Below are 22883 nucleotides of genomic sequence, written 5' to 3' on the forward strand. Positions count from 1 at the left end.
GAGTGTGTGTGAGCAGCGGGCGAACCCGTATCGCTGTGTGTGTAGGCGCGCCAACGTGTGTCCCATATCGGTGCGTGCGTAGTGCGTGAGAAAATAGTGCGTGCCGTTTTCCCTCTCTGTCGTCCTATTGGTTTCGTGTTGTTTTTTTTTGTTGTCTGCTTTAATTCCCCATGAGGAAGGTGAATTGTATCGAGGGAAACACGGGCAATGGTCACCGGTCGCGGATATGAGCGCCGAGGTTAGTGCACCCCAATGGCGATCGCTCGGATTCAACGGTTCAACATCCGACGGTTGCGGACCGCCGCCGTCATCGCACGGCACTGTATCGTCGCCCGCGCTCGGCAATGGCGATACGGCCAGCTCGGCGGCGACAACAACACTTCCTGATCTCATACCGATTTCCGGTGTTACGGTGGTGTCTCCAGCCGGCAAACCCGACCGCACGAATGGTCCCGGCGAAAAGCACATCAATCACAACAACAACATAATCAACGTGGCCAGTAACGGCACCCTGGCCGGCGCTGGGTCGTCGGTACCGGTGGGGCCACCCGAAAAGGATGACGGATGTTCGGAGGAGTTTAACTGCGAGCTGGTGCTGAGCGCACTGGACGCCATCGGGCAGGACGATGCGGGTGACGGTGTCGGTGGACCGGGGGGTGAGATCGGACTCGGTGCGGCAACCGAATCTAACACCGATCGGGACTCCGGCTTCGAAACACCCTCACTAGATACCACCACCATTGGTTGGGAGAAACCGGAAGTGGACGGTAGCGTGACATCGGAGAAACATCGCACCGAGAACGGACAAGGACAGCACTATGTTGCACACGTTGTTGCAGGGGAGTGCAGCGAATCGAAGGACACGAAGCTGATACTGAGACGACGGAACGTCACGTCGGCGTCACCCGGCGCCGGAAGTGAACAACCGGGGAAGTCAACTGATGCGACACTGGCCTGTGAAACGATGACGTCAATGAAGCCGGTGTCCGCTGTGAAGACGGAAGCCACCGAGCCGGGCACGGAGACGGTGGGCAACGCACCAAAACTACCTTCAACAATGGTCGTGGTTAAGCAGGAATTGGTAGAATCGGGAGCGATTCCACCCACGAGTGTTGGAATTCCACGCCCGGTGGGACATCCGCCGAAGCGATCGGGCTACAAGGACGATCCACTTCCGCTGCCGCTCGAACCGAAAGAGCACCGAAAGTCCAACCGGCGGAGACAGTTTACCGATCGCATCATTGACACGCTCTGTCTGCCGGAAATCTTCTTCAATGCACGTGTACGTCCGAAGCCAAAACCGAAGCTGCCGTGCGTCAAGCCAACCGCGGGCAAACCTTCGGGAACGATGGCATCCGGGCCGGGTGCGAAGAAACGTGCCATTCCTGCGCTTACGGTGAAAAAAGCACCAAAGACATCCCAGCCGCGTTCTACGTCCGCCATGTCGAACGGTGGGTTGGAGATGTCCTCGTCGGGCAGGTCCTCGTCGGCGGCATCGCAGGTTGCCGGTAAGGTGGAACGGTCACCGAGCGTACCGTGCACGGTCACCTCCAACGTCACCACCTCCACAGTTCCTAGAGTAAATCCCATCTTTCTGTTCGTGAAGCAGGAGGACACGCGCATCGTGGAGGTCCGGTGCGAGGACTACGACAAGCGCAACCGTATACGATTGACCCGCACCGGGCCGGGTAGTTGGCGGGCGATACCCCGCACCGATACCAGCTCCTCCGTCATGTTTTCCCTGCTGCCGCCCCGGTCCGAGAGTGGATGCGAGGAGGAAACGGCCAGCGATAGTTGCGGTGGTGGTCGGACGTCCGCCCTATCCGCGTCCGCTTCTTCCGTGTCACCAAAGTACAAACTTTCCGGCAAGTCCGCACACAGACAGCACCATCATAAGCATAAAAAGAGCAAGAAGAAGAAGAAGCGCCATGTTTCGGAAGGTGCAGCGTCGGAATGTGCCGAAGAGATGATGGAGAGGGCGATGGAGGAGGATGACGAGGAGGAGGAGGTGGAGGGTGAGGAGAGTGTTGGTGGTGGGGGAAGTCGGAGCAGTACTAGCTGCAGCACCATCAGCAGGCTGGTGGCGACCGGACAGCGAAAGGTTACGTTCAGCCTCGGGGTAAAGCAGGAGAAGTGTGAACCCACGGCTGCCGCCAGCACGATCGAGGATCGTACGTACCATGACCACGAACGGTTACGATCGGCGGAACAGGAAGCGGCGGCGGCGGCAGAGGAACGGGAGCGCGAGGAAACGATAGCGGAGCTGATCCGGAACTACCACGAGCAGCAGCAAAGGCAGCTGCAGGAGCTGCAGGAGAAGCTGCAGGCCAGCAGAAGAAGCGAGCTGTTGGGTGGTGGTGCGAGCGGCACCGGTCACCATAATATCAGTAGTTTTAGCGAATCCAGCTCGGCGAACGGCAACATTATTAGCAACGGTAATCCCAGTGGCGATATGGAGGTGAAAGCGGAAGAGGACGGTGGAACCGGCTTCTACCCGAGGCTGTTGCTGGGAAGCAATGGTAGCAATAATAATAGCGGTAGTAACAATATTGGTAACAGTAGCAGCAGCAGTAGTAGTAGTAGTGGTAATATCAACAAAACTATTGGTAGTAGTAATAGCAATGGCGGAGAAGGACGAACACTCGAGAACACAAGCAATAGCCATAAACGGCAGTCCGAGTTATCGCATAAGTTGGAGCTGCTGGAGCTGGACGACGATGACGATGATGATGACGATGATGGTGGCGCAGGCGGGAAGGGGGTTGGTGGTGTTACCATACTCGATGATTACGGAGTGCACGACGATGATGTGCATGGTTCGACGCTGGCAGCACTGGCGCGGACAGCCGATCGGGAGTGGCCGATTGCGATGGCGAAGAAGTCGTCGGAGATGAAAGCTCGCCGAACGAGCATCGAGTCACAGATACCAACAAACGTCATCTCGGTGCAACAGCAGCATCGGTGCAGTGACATCGGTGCGCATGCGCCGAATGGGGGTCCGCTCGGGAGTTTGGTCCTGAGCGTGGACGAGGAGGATGACGACGATGATGGTGGAGCTGCGAGCGGTCTGCTTGCACTCGATGAACTTGGGCTTAATCATCATCATCAGCCGCACCAACACCACACCATGGTAGACGACGACGACGACGACGACGACGATGATGTGCAGTTGCTCGGCGTGGAAGGCGGTCGGTCTAGCTTCGGCGTGGACCACCATCACCATCAAATGCACCTGCACCATGCACTTCGCTTCGACTCGACGGTAAGACCATCGCCGGGAGACGCCATCGAGCTGGCGGTTGCCGACGGACACGCTGTTAGTGTTGGTGCCGGAAAGGAAGCTGGGGAACGACGAACGCACGAGCACGACGATGGCCATGGTATCAACAACAACCACCACCCGGACGAGAGCGATGGTGGTAGTGCGTTGGCGGCCGCTATAGCGGCCGCGGTGGCGGCGGCTGCGGCTGCTGCCGCTGCAGCCGATGCACCATTAGCGACGAGAACTAGCGGCAGCCCCACCGTCGTGGAGATTGACGACGATGAAGTGTGCGTTCTCGAGCAGCAGCAGCAGCAGCAGGAGAAGCGGCCAACACCAACACCAGCATCGCAAGGACGACAGCAGCAGCAGCAGGACCATGCGAAAGGAACGACCCGATTGAATAACGACGATGGTACCACGACTTCGACGACGACGACGACGACAATGAATGCCGACATCATCGGCCCGGATTGTGTAGGTACGACGTTCGCAAGAACAACCACTACGACGACAACGGCCTCGTCCTCCGCCAGCACTTCCGCAGGGGCGATGGTAGCGGGTGCGGGCGGTGACGCGGGCAAGACGAAATCGACTTGCATCGAGAACAACGCGGAAGTGCATCATCCACCGCACATCACCATCAGTAGTGATAGTGAGCTCGACGATGACGATCCGAAGCACGCGCTGCAACAGCAGAATTCGGATCTTCAGGAGCAACAGCAGCAGCAGCAGCAGCACCAACAAGAACACCACCATTTGCACCATCACCATCATCACTTGCATCATCACCATCATCATCTGAGCGCCGAGTTTGGTGATCTGATCGAAGGCATTGGGGAACTGCAGGCGGCTGGTGGGGTAGGAGCGGCAGGTGTAGGAGTAGGTGGAGGAGGAGGGCCAGGAGCACCATCAGCAGCAGCAGCAGTATCAGGCGGGCCGGCACACACCGGGACAGAGGCGGACGATTTGCTGAATGCGGCAGCGGCAGCGGCGGCAGCGGGCTGCGGCGACACTACGATGACCGGGGCCGCCGAACTGCTCGACTCGCTGGTGGAGCAACAGCGCCGTGCCGACAGTGGCGGGATGGGTGTAACGACCACCGCTGCGTTGTCCGTTGGGAAAAGCACCAACCCGATCTACACGATCGCGGACGATTACAACGATGACGACGACGATGATGTGCTGCTGGAACCGGAACCGGTGGCGGATATCATCTCCCGGTTGGGCGAATCGCTCAGCACCTCGCCCAAGTGTCTGTCGTTCAACGAGGCGGGTGAAATCGAAGGCCTCACGGGCGATCTGTTCGGTGGTGGGGGCGGTAGTGGTGGTGGCAGTGGCGGTGGAATCGATGGCGGTGATGTGGGTGATGATGATGATCTGCTGCCGAATCCGTTCGCGCCACAACCGGCCTCGTCCGGGACCGGTGCGGCCATGCAATCGCAGCAGCAGCAACAAAGCGGCGCCAGCACGGTGGAACTTGTGTCGATGGTGGCGGCGAGTGCGGTCAGTGGCGGGAATGAAGGGGCGGCAACCACCACAACAACAACGACCACCTCGTCGGCGGCTTCCTCCTCAACGAGCACGCTGGAAGACGAGTTGTCCATCACGATAAAGGATTTAACGGAGGCGAGCGAGCACGCGAGTTCCTATTTCGCCAGCACCGCCAACAGGGAGGTGTTGGAGACGACTAACGCCGTGAACGAAACGGCCGAAAGCGACAGAGCGGGCGGTAACGGCGAATCCGCATCATCATCTTCCGTGAGCACCTCCGCGAAGGAACTGCCCGCGGAGGCACCGATTGTGATATCGCCCGACTCGTGCCAGGAGGAACTGCCGAAGGATCTCAGCTGCCGCAAGCGAAGTCTCTCGCCGTCCCCGCGGCCCGTGTCGCATAGTTCCGATGCGATACAGTCACCGCAACCGAGCGGACTGCCGGCGGTGCCACCATCGCCGGATCTGTTTCTGCAACCGAAATCCATCTCGACTTCCAGCGCGAGTTCTACGGCGTCCAGCAGCGTGATCGAGGCGCTAATGTCGCAGGCTGCCGCTGGCGTAATGAGTGTAACGAAAAGTGCCCGACCTTTGTCGGGGGGTGGCATAGTTGGGGGAGGGTCCAGCACGACAACCAGTACGGCCACCAGCACCAGTAGTAGCGCGGTAGCGACAACAACCACGTCCAAAACGGGCAACACACTGCAGCAGAAGGAACCGCTCGATCTCGGGAAGTGTCGAAAGTCCGCCAGTCCCACTGTGAGCTGTTCGGAGGAAGCGAAGCGGCTATCGTCCTGCTCAACCGCGTCCTCTTTATGCAGCAGCGGCGGTAGTGTTACCGCGCACGACGATACAAGTGAACCCAAGGCGAAACGCATCAAAACCGATCCCGAGCAACAGCAGCAGAGACCGAACAGCAGTGGCGTTGGAAAGCCGCTGTCTTCCGAGTCGCGTAGCCTGACGTCCTCCACGGTGGCGGCCGCAACGACATCCAGCACGACGAGTGGCCAAAGTGTCGCCTCACTTATCAACGCAATGGCGGCTGGCGGCAGTGGTGCCGCGGTCATTCCTTCCACGCAGTCGGCGGCGGCTGCTGCAGCAGCTGCGGCCGCGGCCTACAGCAATCTCAACGACTCCGCCCGCCTGGTGGAGATGCTAACGTCGGGCAACGATCCGGATCCGCTCACCCAGCTTCGCCTGCTCGTCGGCAATCCCGCGTGGAAGGTTCCGGATCCGTTACTAGTGCCAAAGGATCGATTGAACGCGGTGCTGGCGTCACCGGCGCGTGAAATTCCACTCCTTCTAACGACCCGTCCCGAGCTAAGGCTGCCGGAAGCGTTCGCGTTTCCCAACATTCTGCAAGATCCGGACATTCTGGTGATCTCCCTGCAGCAGTTGGAAACCATCCTGCAAACGCAGGAAGAGCTGGTGAAGTTCAAAACGAAGAGCAGTCTGGATGGAACAGCATCGGTCGCCACACCGCCCACTACGCCGGTGGCAATGGCGGCCGCCGCTGCGGCGGCTGCGGCGGCTAGCAAAAAGTCCCATGCTGCAACGGCCACACCAACTCCGCAGAGTCCTCTGGAAACGCTGAAGCAAACCCTATCGGCGCAGGCGGCTAAGCAGAACCCGATGATGAGTTCGCTGCTAGCGTCCGGTCTGGCAGGCGATATCGATGCGGCCACGACGGCCGCCTTCAACCAGATGCTTTGGTTACCGTACCTCGGCCAGATGGGCCAGTTTGCGCCGGATCTGCTGAAAGCGATGATGAATCTGCCCAACACGGCATCAGCGGCTACGGTCGCAGCCGCCGTCGGTGGTGCCGCAGCCGGCGCGGGTGGAACCAGTCTGGCGGACATGCTGCCGTTCATGGGTCCACGGTTCCAGGACTTCTGCGGGTTGCCACCGGCAACCGCGACCAGCCCGCTCGATTACAAGCGCCAGCTTGAGCTGGCCGTGCTGCAGGAAGCGATGACCACCGCCAATCTGCAGCAACGCAAGCAGCAGGAAGCGGCCCAGAAGAAGGCAGCCGCTGCAGCAGCAGCGGCCGCCGCAGCGGCAGCCCACGTCGACCGCAAGCCCGTCATCGGTCCGAAGACGCTCGAGCAGCAGCGTTCCGTGGCGGCGGTCACTGCAGCGGCCAACATGTTCCAAAACCAGCAGAAGAAGGCGGCGGCTGCAGCCGCCGCGGCAGCTGCCGCAGCCGGCATGATCAATCCACTCTCGATACCTCAGTTCATGACGCCGCCCAGCATGACGCACGGCAGCAGCACTCGGTACGGTGGTGGAAACGCTGGAACCGGTGGCGGAAGCTCGCGAACCTCCGCCCAATCCATGCTGCAGCAGCAGCAGCAACACCAGCAGCAGCTCCAGCAACAGCAGCAGCAATCGTTCAGCCCGAGTGGCTTCAAAAATATGGCCAATCTAATGAACCAAGCGGCAGCGGCTGCCGCAGCGTCCGGCGGTCGACAGCAGCATGGATCCGGTGCGAGCACCCATCGGCAGCAGCTCACAGCAATGCAGAAGGCGAAACTGCAACAGCAACAGCAGCAGCAACAGCACCACCATCAGCAGCAACAACAGCAGCAGCAACTGCAACATCAGGCAAATCTGGGCGCCGCGGGCATGTTCGGTTCAGCGGCGGCCAATTCCTTCTTCAATCTTCCCACCAACTTCCAAGAGTTCCACGAACAGCAGCAGCAGCTCGCCCGGAAGCTCCAAAAGGAGCAGCTGCACCAGCAGCAACAGCAGCACCAGCAGCAGCACCATCATCATCATAATCAGCAGCAGCAGCATTCACAGCTGCAGCAGCAGCTCCAACTGCAGCAACAGCAGCACCAGCAGCTCCTGCAGCAGCAGATGCAGCAGCAGCACCATCACCATCAGGAAGAGCAAAAGCCAAGGGTAACGTGCAAATCGCTGATGAATTTGCTGCAGCCGGAGAAGCAGCAGCAACTGCACAAGCATTCCGGTGCGGGCGGTGCGAACGGTGGGTCCGGCAGTGCCGGCAGCGCTTCCAGCAAGCTCGCCAACCTGATGGCCATCCCGGGGATGGATCTGTACACGGCGCAACAGCACGAACAACTACAGCAACAAATGTTCCTACAGCAGCAGCAGCAGCAACAGCAGCAACAGCAGCAACAGCACAACTTCCTTCAGCAACAGCAGCAGCACCATCTGATGCAGCAGCAAGCGGGCAGTGCTGGTGGTAGCGGTGGCGGTAGCGGTATGCACCAGCAGGCAAAGCTGAAGGTGAAACCCGGGCTGCACCTGCTCGATCCGGCCGCCGTGCAGCGACGGTTGCTCAACACGGACGATCTGGCGGAGGTGGGCAGCACCACGAACGGGCTCGACGATACGACCGATCTGTCGTCACCGCTGTGGCATCCTCTGTTCGGCAGGTGAGTTTCAATCTTTAACCGAATCATCCTTTTTCGCTGTTGTATGTACGAGCTTTGATAAGCTAAATTAAACCTTAGATATATAATTTCCTACCTAAGCTCATATAGGGAAGAGGTTTTTTATGAGATTTTTTTTTAACTTTGAGGTTATGAGTGTTCTTAATTGCTTATTAATTGCTTAATTTGAGAACTAGTGGTTCGGGCCACATCTCTACTTCAGAACTAATTCGCTCCTCCGACAGTCACTTGTTGGAGGTTTAAAGAAATGTAAACAGTTGGAGCGTATTGTAAACAACGTTCCAACAATGAGAAATCTGAAGATATTCGTCTTAAATCGATAATCTAAATGGTTAATTCGATTGTGATTTCCCAACTACAGGCAGTCCCCGAGATACGCGGTTTTTGGAAATTTGACAGCTCAGCTAATTTATAGCACAAAATTAAAGCAGAAAGACGAAACATTGATTGAAAATACCTTTCTTTATCACATAAAACATTTGTTTTTAACTTATTTTAATGTATTCTTTCTAAAATCGTCTAATTTGCGGGATAAATTAAATGCGGAGAAGGAAGTCAACTCTGTGACTTTGAAGTATAAACGAAATTGCACCAGGATTCGACTTACGCGGCCCGCTATAATGGCGTATCTCGGGGACTGTCTGTATACATTTTATTCACAAATCGTAAACTTTATGGAAGTATAAGAGCAATGTTTGCAAACCTTTCTAATCTTCTTATCGGTTTCCCAGCGGTATTGATATTAGTTGTATTTGCCATCGACTCGATCAATCATTCTTGCGACGAAGATCGTTTATTTAGCATTCCCTTTTTATTCACCCCCCTGCTCACGTGAATACAACCTTCAAACCGCACGAAAAAGGAAGCGTTAGCATCACAAGCTTACCATAAAAATGGTCGTTTGCGTTTGTTTTCACCGATGTTTAAATTGGTGCCGATCAAACGATCGCTTTGATGTACGGTTTAAAAGTTTGAACATTTAACAAGGAAACAATAATGCCTAGCACATGCATGTGTTGGTGGTTTTCCCTCGCCCTTGTTGGGCAGTAAAATTATTCCCTAGAGAATATTTATTTTACGATGGCTTTGAGTCTTCTGACAGGAACAAATCTTGCTCGGGAATATTGGAACCCAGTGAGCAACAACATATTGTTTTTGATGAAGCGTGCATAATTGTATAATTCGTTCGTAGCTCTGCATATGAAGGCGCTGCCTTTCCGTACGGGGTTTCAAAGTTGGTGATGCGTAACAAAAACCTTCGCGATCGCGATAGAGTACAGTGCCATCCCCGCGGATCTATCGATCGAACGATCGTACCAATCTTGCGTTGACAGACACACGTCCGTCTGCCGGGAAATATCATCTCTTGCTACTAGCTGAAATGCTGAGCAAAAGAGAAGTGGAAAATCAAATGGCCGTTGCTGGCCGGAGACCACCAAAAGTTCAGAGTTCTAGCCAGCAGGCATGTGGGAACGTCGGTCGGGTCGATTCGCTTCTCATGTTACCACCTCGAGACCGCCGGTTCATTGCCGCAGATGTTTTCTTCCAATGCGTTTGCACTTTTCCTGTTTCGTTATCGTTCGCTTTGGTGCCGCTGTTCGTAGCTGCCGCTGAGCTGATTGGAAGCTGACGTACGGACGGCGTTAAACCGTAGCGAAAAACACTCCCGTGGGAAAATTCGGGAAAACGTATTTCTTTGTCGCCGCTGCCGTTGGTTCGTGGTTTGGTATGTGTGGAAACTGAATACCGACACAAGACTGGTTTTTCTCGCCGCGTCTGGAAGACATCTGATGTGTGGGGTGTGTTGGGATGATGCCCTTGGAAATTTCCAACCCCGGCACTGAGCGCATACATTCATACCCGAAGAAGTAACAACTTCATGCTCGCTAATGATGAGGCGGGTTTGAGCAAATGGGCAGCAAATGATCCGTCTTTTATTTCGTTCTGTGCACACAGCCCTTGGTAAAATTTGCATCCAGCGATGGAAAGTTTTTACTATCCTTATTATGCTCTTCACTCCCGACTGCGATGCAGTATTATGTCGCACCTTACAACTTGCACCGCGTTGGCATAAAGCATAAACCTCCGGGTTTGTTGTACAATTTGGGCTTCAGTTTGGCGCAATTGCTGTACGTACCGCCAGCAAAACTCGTTTCCGTTGCTCGATGCGTCCCTTAAAAATGAGCGTTCGACTAGCGTTTCGAATCATAAAACCATTAACAAATGTGTGTACATATATACATATACGCGAGTGAAAGGGCGAAATTTTGCGTTAAGCTCTAGAGGTACCGAGCATAATATAATGCATGTATTATAATGAAGGGTGTACACGGTAAGGCAAAACTTTTGCGCAAAGCATCACGTTTCATTAATTAAAAAGCGTTGCAAATTTTCATCCCTATACTCGCCGAATCGAGCGGGCGAGGCGAGGACATTGGAGATTAAGCATTCGTTTCGATGCTGGAGCGAACAAACAAAAAACTTCTTTGCAACGCATAAAAAAAAATGAACTCACTACACGGGGGGTGTCCTTCTCGAAGTGGACAAAATTAACATAAGAAGGATGAGGCGGGCGCGCGCGGTCCAGGCGAGAGGATATTGCCCGCTGGCCATACGATCTTGTTTCTGTTTTAATTGATATGATGTGCGCTGAAGAGTGCACTATAACGAAAACAAACAAACCGAAACAAAATAGAACGAAAAGAATTTATTCCTGTACGCCGCCGGGAGTGCTGATTGTTTTGGGGCGAAATATTCATTAACGGAATTAATAATAGCTGGAAAACTGCTGTTTCTTTTTGAGCCTTGGTTCATCCGGGTTGATCGGTTGCTGGCAGATGATCTGCTGCTCAGCTGGAGTTTTGTTTTTGTCCAAAGAAAACCCTTTAATTGGGTTGGTTGTTAGTGTTGGAGTGATGAAACACATAAATCTGTACATTGTTCTTTAGACGAGTTCTTTAGACAACTCTTTGTCTCCATGGTTATTACTCCAGTATTCCTGTAAAAGGCTTGTTACTTCCAAAAAGAAAACCGGTAACGAATCGTCTCAGCAGCGCTCTGTACGGAACTGGCTTTATATCGTACGCGTTACCATGTGCATATTGTTGTTGAACACATGTCTGCAACAGCACCCTGCCATTGCTGCGAACGTAACAGCGGATAAAGTAATCTGTAAAACCGGAGCTTCAATCGAAAGGAACTCTCCCCACCTATGTGGTCATATCTGTTCAAAAACCGGTTGGGCTGTGCGCTAGAACTTAGAGCCCCCCCCGGTTCGATCGAGCGAGGGGTTTTGTTGAAGCAGGTCAGCACTGTTGCTGCGCCTCCCGGACCAGAATCCGGATTCCGGGGCAATGCGGGCATCCCCGGATCCTAGAGGTGTATCCGTTGCTGCGGTAGCGCTTTTCCCGATGCATAATTGAAACTCGTGGAAACTGATGGAATGCAACCTGAACTGTGAGGGGAAAGATGCTCTTAGGTGGTAGGCCCCACAGCCCAATACAGGTGGGAATCGGGACCATTCATTCTACGTGAGAAGAGGACGACACGACTTGTTGCAACTACTTGTTGTGCTTCGCAATTCTTACTTCTGTTTTATTTCAACACGTTTTACTTGGAGCTCCTATTCCTGGTTGTCTAAGCTTAATACCCCGGGTGGCCCGGGTGGAAGTTAAAGGAGCCAAAACGAGTTTTGGAGAACTTCCAGCGTCGCAAAAAAAAAGAGAGACCTTAAAGGAAGGTTCACCGTTGCGTTTGTCCTGTTGGAAAAGCTCTCTGGAGCTCTCGTCCAATTCGTAGGAGCCGAGTTTTAGTTCCGCTCGAGTGGAACACCGTGCATATTGCCCTAGAAACGGTGACCGGCGCGTATCGGCTAAAAATGAATGGAACTTCAAGCCACCTTGCGCCTAACCTCATGCCACGCGTTTGAGCTGCCTTAGCGTTTTTGGATCGCAGACAGTTTTGCTTTCACCAAGGTTAAAGCCATCGAAATCGTCGTCTAGTGCCAAGGTCCAATGGGTTTTTTTCTTTTTGTTCGTTGTTAGCTGCCATTGAGCGTTGCGACAGTGGCATTGGACTTGCTTCTGGAGGAGTAGTTCCCGATTGCTCGTCCGAGTCCGTGGGTCCGTTTTTCCACTGCTTCGAATGAATGGCGAGACATGTCCGGGATGGGAGGGAATGGCAGAAAAAAAATCCCAATAAAATGGGCCACAAAACGCTGAATCGGACGAAAGTAAGCTTCGAAGCGCATAGAAGGACGACCGAAGACGATGGCTGGCTCCGGGAAGACATGTCGCACTGTAGTGGGCCCGACATAACGAATGCTGTGGTGATATGCTACCCCGCTTAGGTTTGCATGCTGCACACCGTACGGTTCTGCTCAGCTTTTTGTTTCCGAACCGGCCGGGGGGAAATGCAAGGACACACACACACACACACCCGGTAGAAAGCTACTAGGTCACACGAGGTGGATGGGAAGCTAGTAGAACTACTGTGCGCACTGTGAATGGGAATAGACCGGACGTTCGCCTTTCTCTTGCTCTTCCCTCTTACGGGTGCACAAGACTTGTTGCCCACCACCGATCTCGAGGTGGCCAAAAGAAGCGTTGGTGTGGAGAAAAGGTGAAAGAAATCCAAAATCGGTGTCATGGTCGACGGTTTCTAGTAGAGAGTCCCCGAACCCACCAACAAGAAGCGTGGGGATGTCGACGATGACCTCTCTTCGCTGCAGACTGCGTGATGATGGTTTTTGCGATGATGATTCGGAAATGGTTCATCAGCGGCGCGCAGTAAGTAAGGCAACACAGAATCGCATGTGGGAGCGATTTGTGTTTTTATTTTGTGGGGTTTGGTACTCGATCTGATAAACGGCAGCTCAACACGAACTCGGAGAGTTGGCAGCATTTCGAAGGTAGTCTGTCTGAGAAGACACCTTGCAAGGAAAAGGCACTGTTGCATGTAGCACACGAATCGAATCGAATGGAAATAGATTCTGTCGGTGGCTATCGGTAGTGTGTTATTGTGGTGCAAAAATCATTCATGTCACTGATTTCAACCAAATGGTGTTCCGGGCTGTTTGATAAGTCTCTCTACTTCTCACTTGTGAGAAGAATGCTGTCAAAAGATGCTAAAGTTCTTAAACTAATCAATAAATCTAATCAACATTTAATTCTAAAAAAAGATGTTTGGATTTATTGTAGTTAGTTAGTTGAAGTTAGTTTAGAATAGCCTTCCTTCCTCCCAAAGTATCTCAACATTCATTAGCAGTTGCATATGCTCCAACTGTTACAGGAAGCTAGCGTTTCGTGGTCAATCGCGTATCACGAGATCGCAAATAAGCTCGCCGGGTCCCTTAAGAATCTCCTATCGTCTTTGGCTGGTCCCGGCTCCACGCGGCAATAAATCTTCCTGCGTCCGATCGAAAGTGATCGATATACACCCGGCTTATTGCTCTCTGTCTCTAACCTTGAGATATTTTTGCCTTGGCCTCGTAGGCGACGTAGCAATTGCTGTGTGTGGGTTGGAAGAAGACGAGCTGCTTCTTTTTTTATTGCTGCTCATTTAGGATTAAAATCGTTTCATGGAGGTCTCGTCGGTGGAACTTTGTTGGTTGCGTGGTACTGGGTGTAAAAATCTAAGAACTATTAATATCATTATGAATGGATGTGGGGAATTAATGATGCGTGGAATATAAACATATTGGACGGTGGTCCTCTAGTGGCAGTTTGTTAAGCATAACCTTCATTTTTAGTAAGTGTTATTGTTGATCTGTGATTCGAGGTATAATGAAGGATGTTGGAAAATTCCTCTTCGTAATCGGAAAGCGTGTGGGGAAATAACAATTAAAGGACACAATAATGCACAGCTGTGTTTTAATCCAAACAGTGTTCATTAATGAAGAAGTAACAAGGTTCGATTCGGTGACCGTTCCTAGGAAGGATCGATTTTTCATTTACACTTTAAAATGATTTCTATCCAGTGCAGGAAACGATTGTAAACTCCTTCTTCACTTACCCCGTTTGAAACAATCCGGAAAATAACATCCATTTGGCAAAATTCACACCACCCACCGATCCGACTATGAAGCTTTAACAAAAAAGGCGTGAAAAACAGCAAACATGAGCTGAGGGGACCCCATCGATAAAATCCGTTTGGACTCTCGGGTTGGGTGATTGAAGCGGGGTGGCAGCAAAAGCACAACGAACTGTCAGATTTATTTTTTTGTTTTACTCACAAAAATCTGATCACCATCCTCCTGTGCCTGATCCTGCCCAATTTCTCTGCTTGGATGTGTGCTTGTTTTTTTTATACATTGTGATTCGGTGTCCGGTTGGTCACCTTTCTCTCCCGCGTGCCCTCCGTGTATCACCGGGTCGGGCCGGGCGGTCCCGTTGCGGTTCGTTGGTTTTTCCCACCGGAAAATTATCTCCCACACTCTATCTACCCCGTGTTGGTTCTTTAACCACATTATTTTGTTGCATCGTGGCCAACAAAACGGCGGCGCATGTGTGTGTGTGTGTGTGTGTGTGCCCGGTTCCGCCGAAATCCGTTCAAACATCACCACACCATAAACGGTTGGTATATAGGGATGGGACCCCCCAACACACAATGTCAGCTTGTTCGCGGTTTTTTTTTTGTTGTTGTGCTCCCATTTGTTTTTTTTACGAGGTTTATTTCGAGGTTTTTATTTCTGCGAGCAGCGAACGATGTCGTCCTCCTGCTAGTCAATCTGGGCGCGCACTAGTGTGAAAACGAAATTGCGACAGAGGAAGAAGATGCGAAACTGCATCCCAAAAGCAGGTTCTCAGCAACTGGAGGAAATTGGTCCAAAATTGTACAATTCATGCATTCTTTTTTCTCACCCTGTGCTCTTTCATTTCTTTGCAATTGTTTTTGTTTGCTTCTTTAAGTCCTCTTTTTTTTTCGAGGGCCTAAAATGGTAACCCCCTGGAAAAAGGGCTCAAAAAGGAATGATGCGCAAGAAGGAATCGCCCTGGCTATAGACATCGGGTTGATGATATTTTTGTGTTTAATGTGATGTTTGTATGTGTGTGTGTGTGTGTAGCGCAGTGCAAGAGCAAAACAAAGTGCAGTGCAATTAAACGCAACACAATGAAACAATTTTCCATCAATCAACTGTTGTCCTTTTTTATTCGTTTGGACTCCCCAATGGCTCTCTTTTCGCTTTTCGCCGAGGTGACCTTTCATCCCTTTATTTTTGGGGGTGGTTTTTACCTTTCTATTTTCTCTTATGATTTTCTTTCGGTTTTTGGGAGAAAATTTGAGTATTTTGTTTTGTTTGAGTCAATGGAGAGATGGTCATGAATTGTTGACAATTTTGGTTTAGTTTGCAAACACTTTGATTTCTTCTTATAATTTGGTTTAATCTTCAATTTTTCTATTGAGCAGCTACAAAGTATTATACTACTTATAGGCATAGAGACTTAGAGAAGGGTAAATAACTATTATTATATAATTTATATATATATTTATAAATATGTTTATTGAGATTTGTAAATTAATTTTACAATTCTGTTATCGAGAAAGTGATTTTATAATGCCTTTCTCGTATAAGTTTTTAGTCTTATTGGCGTAAAACTCTCGATATTTCACATTCTTATCGCTCTGGATTTTGGTAAATAGCTCATAATAGACGATCTACTTCCAGTCCCATCAACCTCACATTAGAACCTTGTCGTTCATTGGTCCTGGTTTGGTCCAGCCGTTCGAGATTCCTTCATCGCACTTAGATTACGATTGTTTCGCATAACTGTGCCCTATTTGACCTCATTCTCACTCCCAAATACCATTAGTTTAAGAAATCGTTGGACTTTACTCCGTTTGGTGAAGATTTCACAGATGGGAGTTCGATTTAATCGTGTTTTTTGTGTTATTTGATGAGGTGTCCAAACACCGAGCTTCCTTTTGAATCCTGCTGTGAACAAAAATTTGGCGCACACTGTTTGGAACTGTTTTGTTGTCGATCTTTAGCTTCTGGACGATGCTACGACTACTAACATGTCGGTCAATGTTCATTATTTCGATGGTTTTATAGACTTGTACTCCGAGAAGCAAATAATGAGCTTCATATTTCCCAAACTGATATGATAATAAAATGTTTCTCAAAAGACAGAAAAGCACCACTGTTCCAATAGTTGTCGCTACATTTTTCCGTACGTACGTTCCACTCATAGCGTAAACTGCTGGATGCCTACCGAATATTGCAGTAATAAAATGGTAACAGGAAGAGCAACGAGTACACAAAACTTTAATTTTCCTGCTACATTCTTTAATGGTTTCGGTTTTGGCAAAACCGTTGCCTTCGGGCAACCGCAGCAGACGGTTTTTTGACATTGATTTTGTCCGACACATTCCGTCATCCGGTTGATGATGATAGTCGTGACGGTTGCTTTATATTGTTTCCTGTTAGTATGAGTAATGTTGACGCATAAAACCTTGTGCTTGTATGTTGTTGTTTTTTTTTTTAATTTGATGTATAATTTTAAATGTTTAACAATTACTCCGAACAGAGTGACACGAAAAAAAAATGATCGGATACAAGGTTTACAGTTGCACTATTTTTTTATTCTCTCTATTTTGATTATAGTTGGACATTGGTGTAATTTAAAAAAAAAAGATAATATTTTTTTTGTGTAACTGTTCTTTTAAAGGCAAAATTTAAAATCAAACCCCAACAAATGTCCCTTTCTTTGCATGATTTCAATGTTTTACGAGCTTTCTGGTAATGATAGTCAAGGATTTCTGTTTTTATGTTTCGTTGTTTCTTGTAACATGTTTAGCCCGGAGGTAATCCTGTTCTAGATTTATTTCACCATAATTATAACCGTTGCACAAGAGCGTTTCATAAATTTTGCCTGTATAGTGCCTCGTGTATGGCATGGTTCCGTTAAGATTGAAGCCTATCGATCGATGACTTAAACTGATGTTAAGACGCCAGTGGATGGTTACGCAAAACCACAGTTTGAAGTCACGAATATTAATGCACCATTTTAACCCGCAACAAAAACAGGCTAAATTGTCTCATTGTTGCTTCCCATCTTGTTTTGGAGACAATTACCAAAGCTGCTTCAAAACTGTGGCTGTGGGTCTGTGGGCTGTTACACTGATCCCTGTTTCCACCCCTGCGGGTGATAATTTATGTCTATGTATTTGGCGCACGGAAAGTGCACACGCGGGCGGCGGCACACAGCACCACCGTTTGATAACAGAAAACCAGTCCATGTGCCAGAAATCGGTCATTTACACCATCCTTTTTGCACACGCCGTTTGTGAAAGTGCATTCGTCGCCATCCACCTCCTCCATTATCACGCTTTTTTTATTCGTGCATTTGAATGTCCATCTGGCCACGGTGCCCACCTCCTGAGGGGTCGGTGAAGCTATCGCAGTAACCAAACTAGTAGTCAAACAGCAACACACAACCAACAAAGTGGTAAACGAAGGCACAACCATCCATCCCAAAGTGTGCCGTTGTGAGCGTCACGTCAGGAATTGGTGGGCACCGGCAAATGTGCACCCGATGGGTTGGAAAATGGCAACGATTGCACTTTGAGATTGCGGTAAATTAAGGTAACGAAATTAAAAATAATTAAGCCAACCCGAACGCAACTACCACCACTCCTCCACCCTTACACACGCCATGGCAGAACTACTCCTGCGTCTGTGTGTGTGTATGTGGGCCTAGGTGGTTGGTGAAAGCAATAATCATTGCAAAAATTCATTCGAATAGTTTTGACCGAAGAGGATGAATAAAAAGAGAGAGAGAGTTCTGTCAAAACGAACGACGAGTAAGACGAGTGATCCTACAAATTATGAAAGTAAGACTCACCCCCTCGACTAAGCTAACCGGATGTGATGTGTGGGCAACAACTCGGCTGAAAGTGTGAGGGCGGGAACCATCGGGGGTGGTAGAATGCATTTCACGTGTCATTACCCACAACGCGCCGGTGTTATCTGAGTGTTATTCATTATATTTTTAAACTAAATTTATGGATTTTATCTTTTTTTTCCGGGAGCGGGTTTTGTGGAGCACTGGCCCTTTTTTGTGGTATAATTTGAAGTGTAGCTTGGCTTTTATTTCATTGTTCATATTGTAAAGTTTAGTTTATCTGCTTCAATGGCCCGTTTGCTGTTCTGAGAATAATTTTTGTTAACAAATGCTTCCTCTTTTCTTATGATAATTGATCGCTTTGGGGATGCTTTTGTAGCGGTTTAATGTCATTAATAATAATTTGGTTAATAAATTTCATATAAATCGTTTGAAGGCTTTAATAAATACATGCACAAAGCGCGTACACATTTCATTTAAATCACCGTAGTCAAGGCAACAAGAAACCCGTAAATTGCAACGGAACCACCCTATCCCAACTGGGGAGCTCTTTCGCTCTCTCTCTCTGCGTCGCGATGGAACAAAAGCCGATCGTAATTAAGTGGAAATAATGTAATAAATCGTAACACGACGATCGCAACTGTTCCGTTAATCCGCCGCGTCCGCCACGACTGAAAAGGCGGCTTGCCAGCGGAATCACCCGTGCTTCCTTCTGCCGCGCGCCAGTCAGAGGCTGTGTGAGTTCGTGCTGGTTCTGGTTCTTGTCTTGTCCCAACCGCAGCGTATACCTCTAGAAGAGGTATTGCGAAGAGAAACATACGACGATCATTAGTTGCAATTGGACTTCGTTCAATCGCGAGTGAAAAGCCAACGGAAACACTAAGGTAGGACCGAACGGGGCAGCAAAACCGAGCCAATAAGTATGCACTTTCGGCCAGAGGGGGCGGTATGGTGTTAGTGGGAGGTGGTAGATGATTATGATCAGGGGGGAGGGAAGAAGGTAAGGGTGAATACGGCTAGGACAAAAAGGGAGGTAGTTTGTGAGTTTGTGCCAAACGAAAAACCCGTTCCTTTTGAGATCCATTTCTTTCTTCTTTTCCGATGAGTGGCCTGCAAGGAGGGGGTGAGTTTTCGGGGGTGGCAAAGAGTTAAACAGGCAGGGAGAAAGAGAAAAAGAGAGAGAGCAAGAGAGAGAGCTGTCTGGCATACATTCGTACGATACTCACTGCATCCATCGCGTATATGGGAAGGAAAACTCAGATTGACGAGTAGAGATTAGAGGACAGAATCAGATCATGCTTCATTATAAAAAATGAAGGAACAAAAAAAAAACAACTCCGCATTCCATGTCGTAGTTCAGATTGTGTGATTATGTTAGTGCTTGTTGTATGACGAGGGTCAACTGATCTTTTGTGGTGTTTGTTACTTTATTCTTTATGCACAACCGTTAACAAATCGTTAATTGGTCAATATACTGAACAAAGTAAAATATATTTATTCGTTTAGCATGCTTGGTGTTTTTATTGATATTTACTCTTTATTTTAGTATTTTTTTATATTTTTTAAAATAAAATGATAGTTCACGTTCTGTTACAATGCTTCTTTACTCTTAATATTGATTTCTAAAATTTCTGTTCCCCATCTTGTTTTAATCAAGTGAAGCATACATGAGTGAATCAATTCGTGTGAGTGAATCAATAAATGAATGAATCAAGAGTTGTTAATATTCATTTGTGATTTAACTCACTCACAGTGGTTTAACACTAGAACTACCCAAAGAGGTATTTTGACTTTGTTTGATTCCTCTTATATGTATTGATAGTAAAGAGTTAGAAATGATGAGTTAAATCACTCTTTCATGAGTGAGTCGAATGAAAACAATTCGGCTGAACCCCATATTAGAATCGGGTCAATCGGGCCTAATCATTCGACTCAGTTACCGAAGAATATATTTCGATAAAATCAGATAAAGAGTAAACCCTTTAAGGGAATTAACTCACACTGCGAGTCAATTTAAGTTCTTGGGTTGTTATTCGCATCACCAGTTCTTTCCCATTTCAGTTTCTGACCAAGCTGATGGTTTTACACAGGAAAGGACAAATTAAAACAACATAAAAATGGCGTTTTTGTGCGTTTGAGGTTTCTAAGCGCTTAGTGCGAACGATCGTTCAAGCGACGAGGGTTACTGCACCGATCAAGTGATGTATGGGGCTATGAGAAACTTAATCGAATTGAGAGTAGCAAAATGGAAGAAAACAATTGAAACACTCGCGCTCAGTTCGGAGCGAATAATCGGAGCGGAAAAAAACAGAGTGGACACCCTTTGTTCCGTCCCGCGTGAAGCGCGAATAAGTCGTTGGTTTTCAAAGCGCTAAGCGGAAATGTTAATTTCCTAAAGTGAACACGACAACACACATACAGTACAGTACATTGCTGCGTACGGAAATGGGGAAACAGTTTTACGATGCGAAAAACGTGATCAACGAGCCACTTAGAAATATGCTTCAAAAAAACATAAGCTAAAACTATACACACGCACGCAAAACGATCCCGACCACCTAGAAGAGGTCAAACAAAGGCGACAGGTAGTGGTGCGAAGGGGAGGGTTAGTTACACACACACACACGGGGGGGGAGGGCAACATATCGGGAGCAGCAAGAATCCGCGCTTCCGAAGGTAAGCGGTAAACTAGAGGAACGCAAAATGTCAATGACACTGTGCCGGAGTGTTGCGGTTCTTGCTACTTCCCTTTCCCATCGATCGCTAGACACGCTATACGGAGGTTGGTTTTAGAAGACCGATTTGAAACAGTCCGCAGCATATGCGCAAGAACAACTCCTTTTTGCGCGTACTTTGCATCGTCTGGCTGCTGGTTGTGTTGGTCGTCGCACCAATTGCCGGCGGATCATGCGTTTTGTTGGTTCAGCTTGCCCTGATCGATGGTCAAAGTCTTGATGGCGCAGTGTGGCGTTTCTCTGTGGCGTTGACGAGTCAAATGGGTGCGCGACCTCATTTTGTGCGCTCTGCTGTTATAGTTCCCGCCGTCTCTTGGCGGCGTCCCCACTCGATGCTGGTCTGGTGGTAGTAGTTGAAGATTGTGGCGTATATCGATTTGAGAGTCATTCCAGTACGAATACACAATTCGTTAGCTTGTTGCATCGACGAGCTTATCGTGTCATTTGGATGTAAATATTATGAGTCATAATTCATTATAAAAAGCTTGTTAAATTATAGAAGAGATCGTAAATGATTATATGAGCTCGAAGATCCTTCAACAAGATCTTTACTTTTATTGGACATTTTTGGATTGTCTTCGACTAAATAATGACATTTTGGCGAATTATTAAATAAGCTTGAAAGCAGTTAAACATCCCCGATCGTGTTTTACCTTGAGATGCTAGACCTCTCTCGTTGCCCACAAACAAAGGTTCCACTGTTTTTAAAGTAAGCTAGCGCGCTTTTTTATTTTATTTAAGTTCACTAAATTTACTCCAATCCCCACACCATTACCAGCCAGCCATTGACTTGGTTGACGTATTTTCGTGCAAACATACGCACATACACCCAGCGCACATTAATCTCGTCCAGCGCGTTCGACGATTGCGTCACCGCCACACACTACTGCTGCGCCATAATGAGCTGCGCCGGGGTGAACTAATTATTTGCCATACTTGCCAATTTAAATCCGGTCTTCCCCGGGGATGGGATGGCGGGAAAAGGAACGTACGTGGGTTGGTTTGCAGAGGGAGGGTAGGAGGGTGGTTGGCGAGGTGTGCAGCAAAACGCGATACGCATGGTCATGTGAGTGTGCAAAATTTAGTACGTTTTATTGCCGCGCTTTAGACCGAAAACAAAATGGCCGGCTTATTTTGCGGCCATTTTCGACTAACCGCGTATGGGGATGATAGTGGGGGTTTTATGTACTAACTACAACTACTACAACAATCAGTATCACTTTTATATGTTGGTAAAACTAGTTCAGTATTAAATGTGATACGTTGTTTCATAAGTTTTACTTAACTTTTTGACACAGCCATCATTTAAGCATTTTAGTTGTATATAATAAATACAATTTTCAAATTTGTATATTCTTTATACATAATATTATTATATTATTATAATATTTATTACAAATCATGGGATCTTTAGTTGCACTTTCTTTTTACCACCGTACCTTACTGTTTCGTACTGGTGACGCATATGCTTTAAACGAAACGTTTTAAAGCGTATCAATCATTTAAATACGCTTGTGCCACTAACACAAACCGCGATAAGTGATATCTTGCTGTTATAGGTCATTGTCCTTTGGATACATGGATGCCTAAGCTACGTATTAAGAGCTCCAATTGATTAAGTGAACGGAATTTCCCATACAAATTTTATGTAAATTAATTGTTTATGTTTTAAATAATAGAAACTTGTTCGTAATATATTTGATTAAAAAAGGGCTAAGCCGTCTGAAACCTTTTACAAGACTTAATCGACTCTTGGATGCTTAGCGAGTCTTCTACATTGCACAAAATAGTAATGTGTTAATCCTTAAGTCTGTACCCATTTGAGAGTTCAATAATTCTCCTAAATATCTTCCATTGGAACATGACTAAGAGATCTGGGATTAATTTTTGAAAAATGTTCTCAGAAGTCTGTGTACTTGAATCTTGGGTGGCGCCTTCTGGTATGAAGTTGTTTATCTATGTCAGAACCTTGGTGCTACCAAATGTGATTGAGATTTATAGATCCTACCTCAACTGAGGTGTGTGATTAGTAGGCTATTTACTTATCTTAACGAGTCTGGCAAACTTAACCTTGTAGAGATTCCAAAATAGGGCTGATTGCGTCGTATGATGATGATGATCATTTCGGCAT

General features: G+C 48.5%; 1 protein-coding gene across 1 annotated transcript in view; it reads left to right on the forward strand.

Annotated features, from left to right (window-relative positions):
• Positions 1-226: 226 nt before the first annotated feature.
• LOC128299913 (serine-rich adhesin for platelets) overlaps positions 227-22883 on the forward strand; it is a 28257-nt gene continuing 5600 nt past the window's right edge. The window contains exon 1 of the mRNA XM_053036066.1: positions 227-8154. Coding sequence (XP_052892026.1) covers positions 227-8154 — 7928 coding nt within the window. The remainder of the gene's footprint in view (positions 8155-22883) is intronic.

The sequence above is a fragment of the Anopheles moucheti genome, chromosome 2, assembly GCF_943734755.1.
Source record: "Anopheles moucheti chromosome 2, idAnoMoucSN_F20_07, whole genome shotgun sequence".
In the NCBI taxonomy this organism is placed as follows: Eukaryota; Metazoa; Arthropoda; class Insecta; order Diptera; family Culicidae; genus Anopheles; species Anopheles moucheti.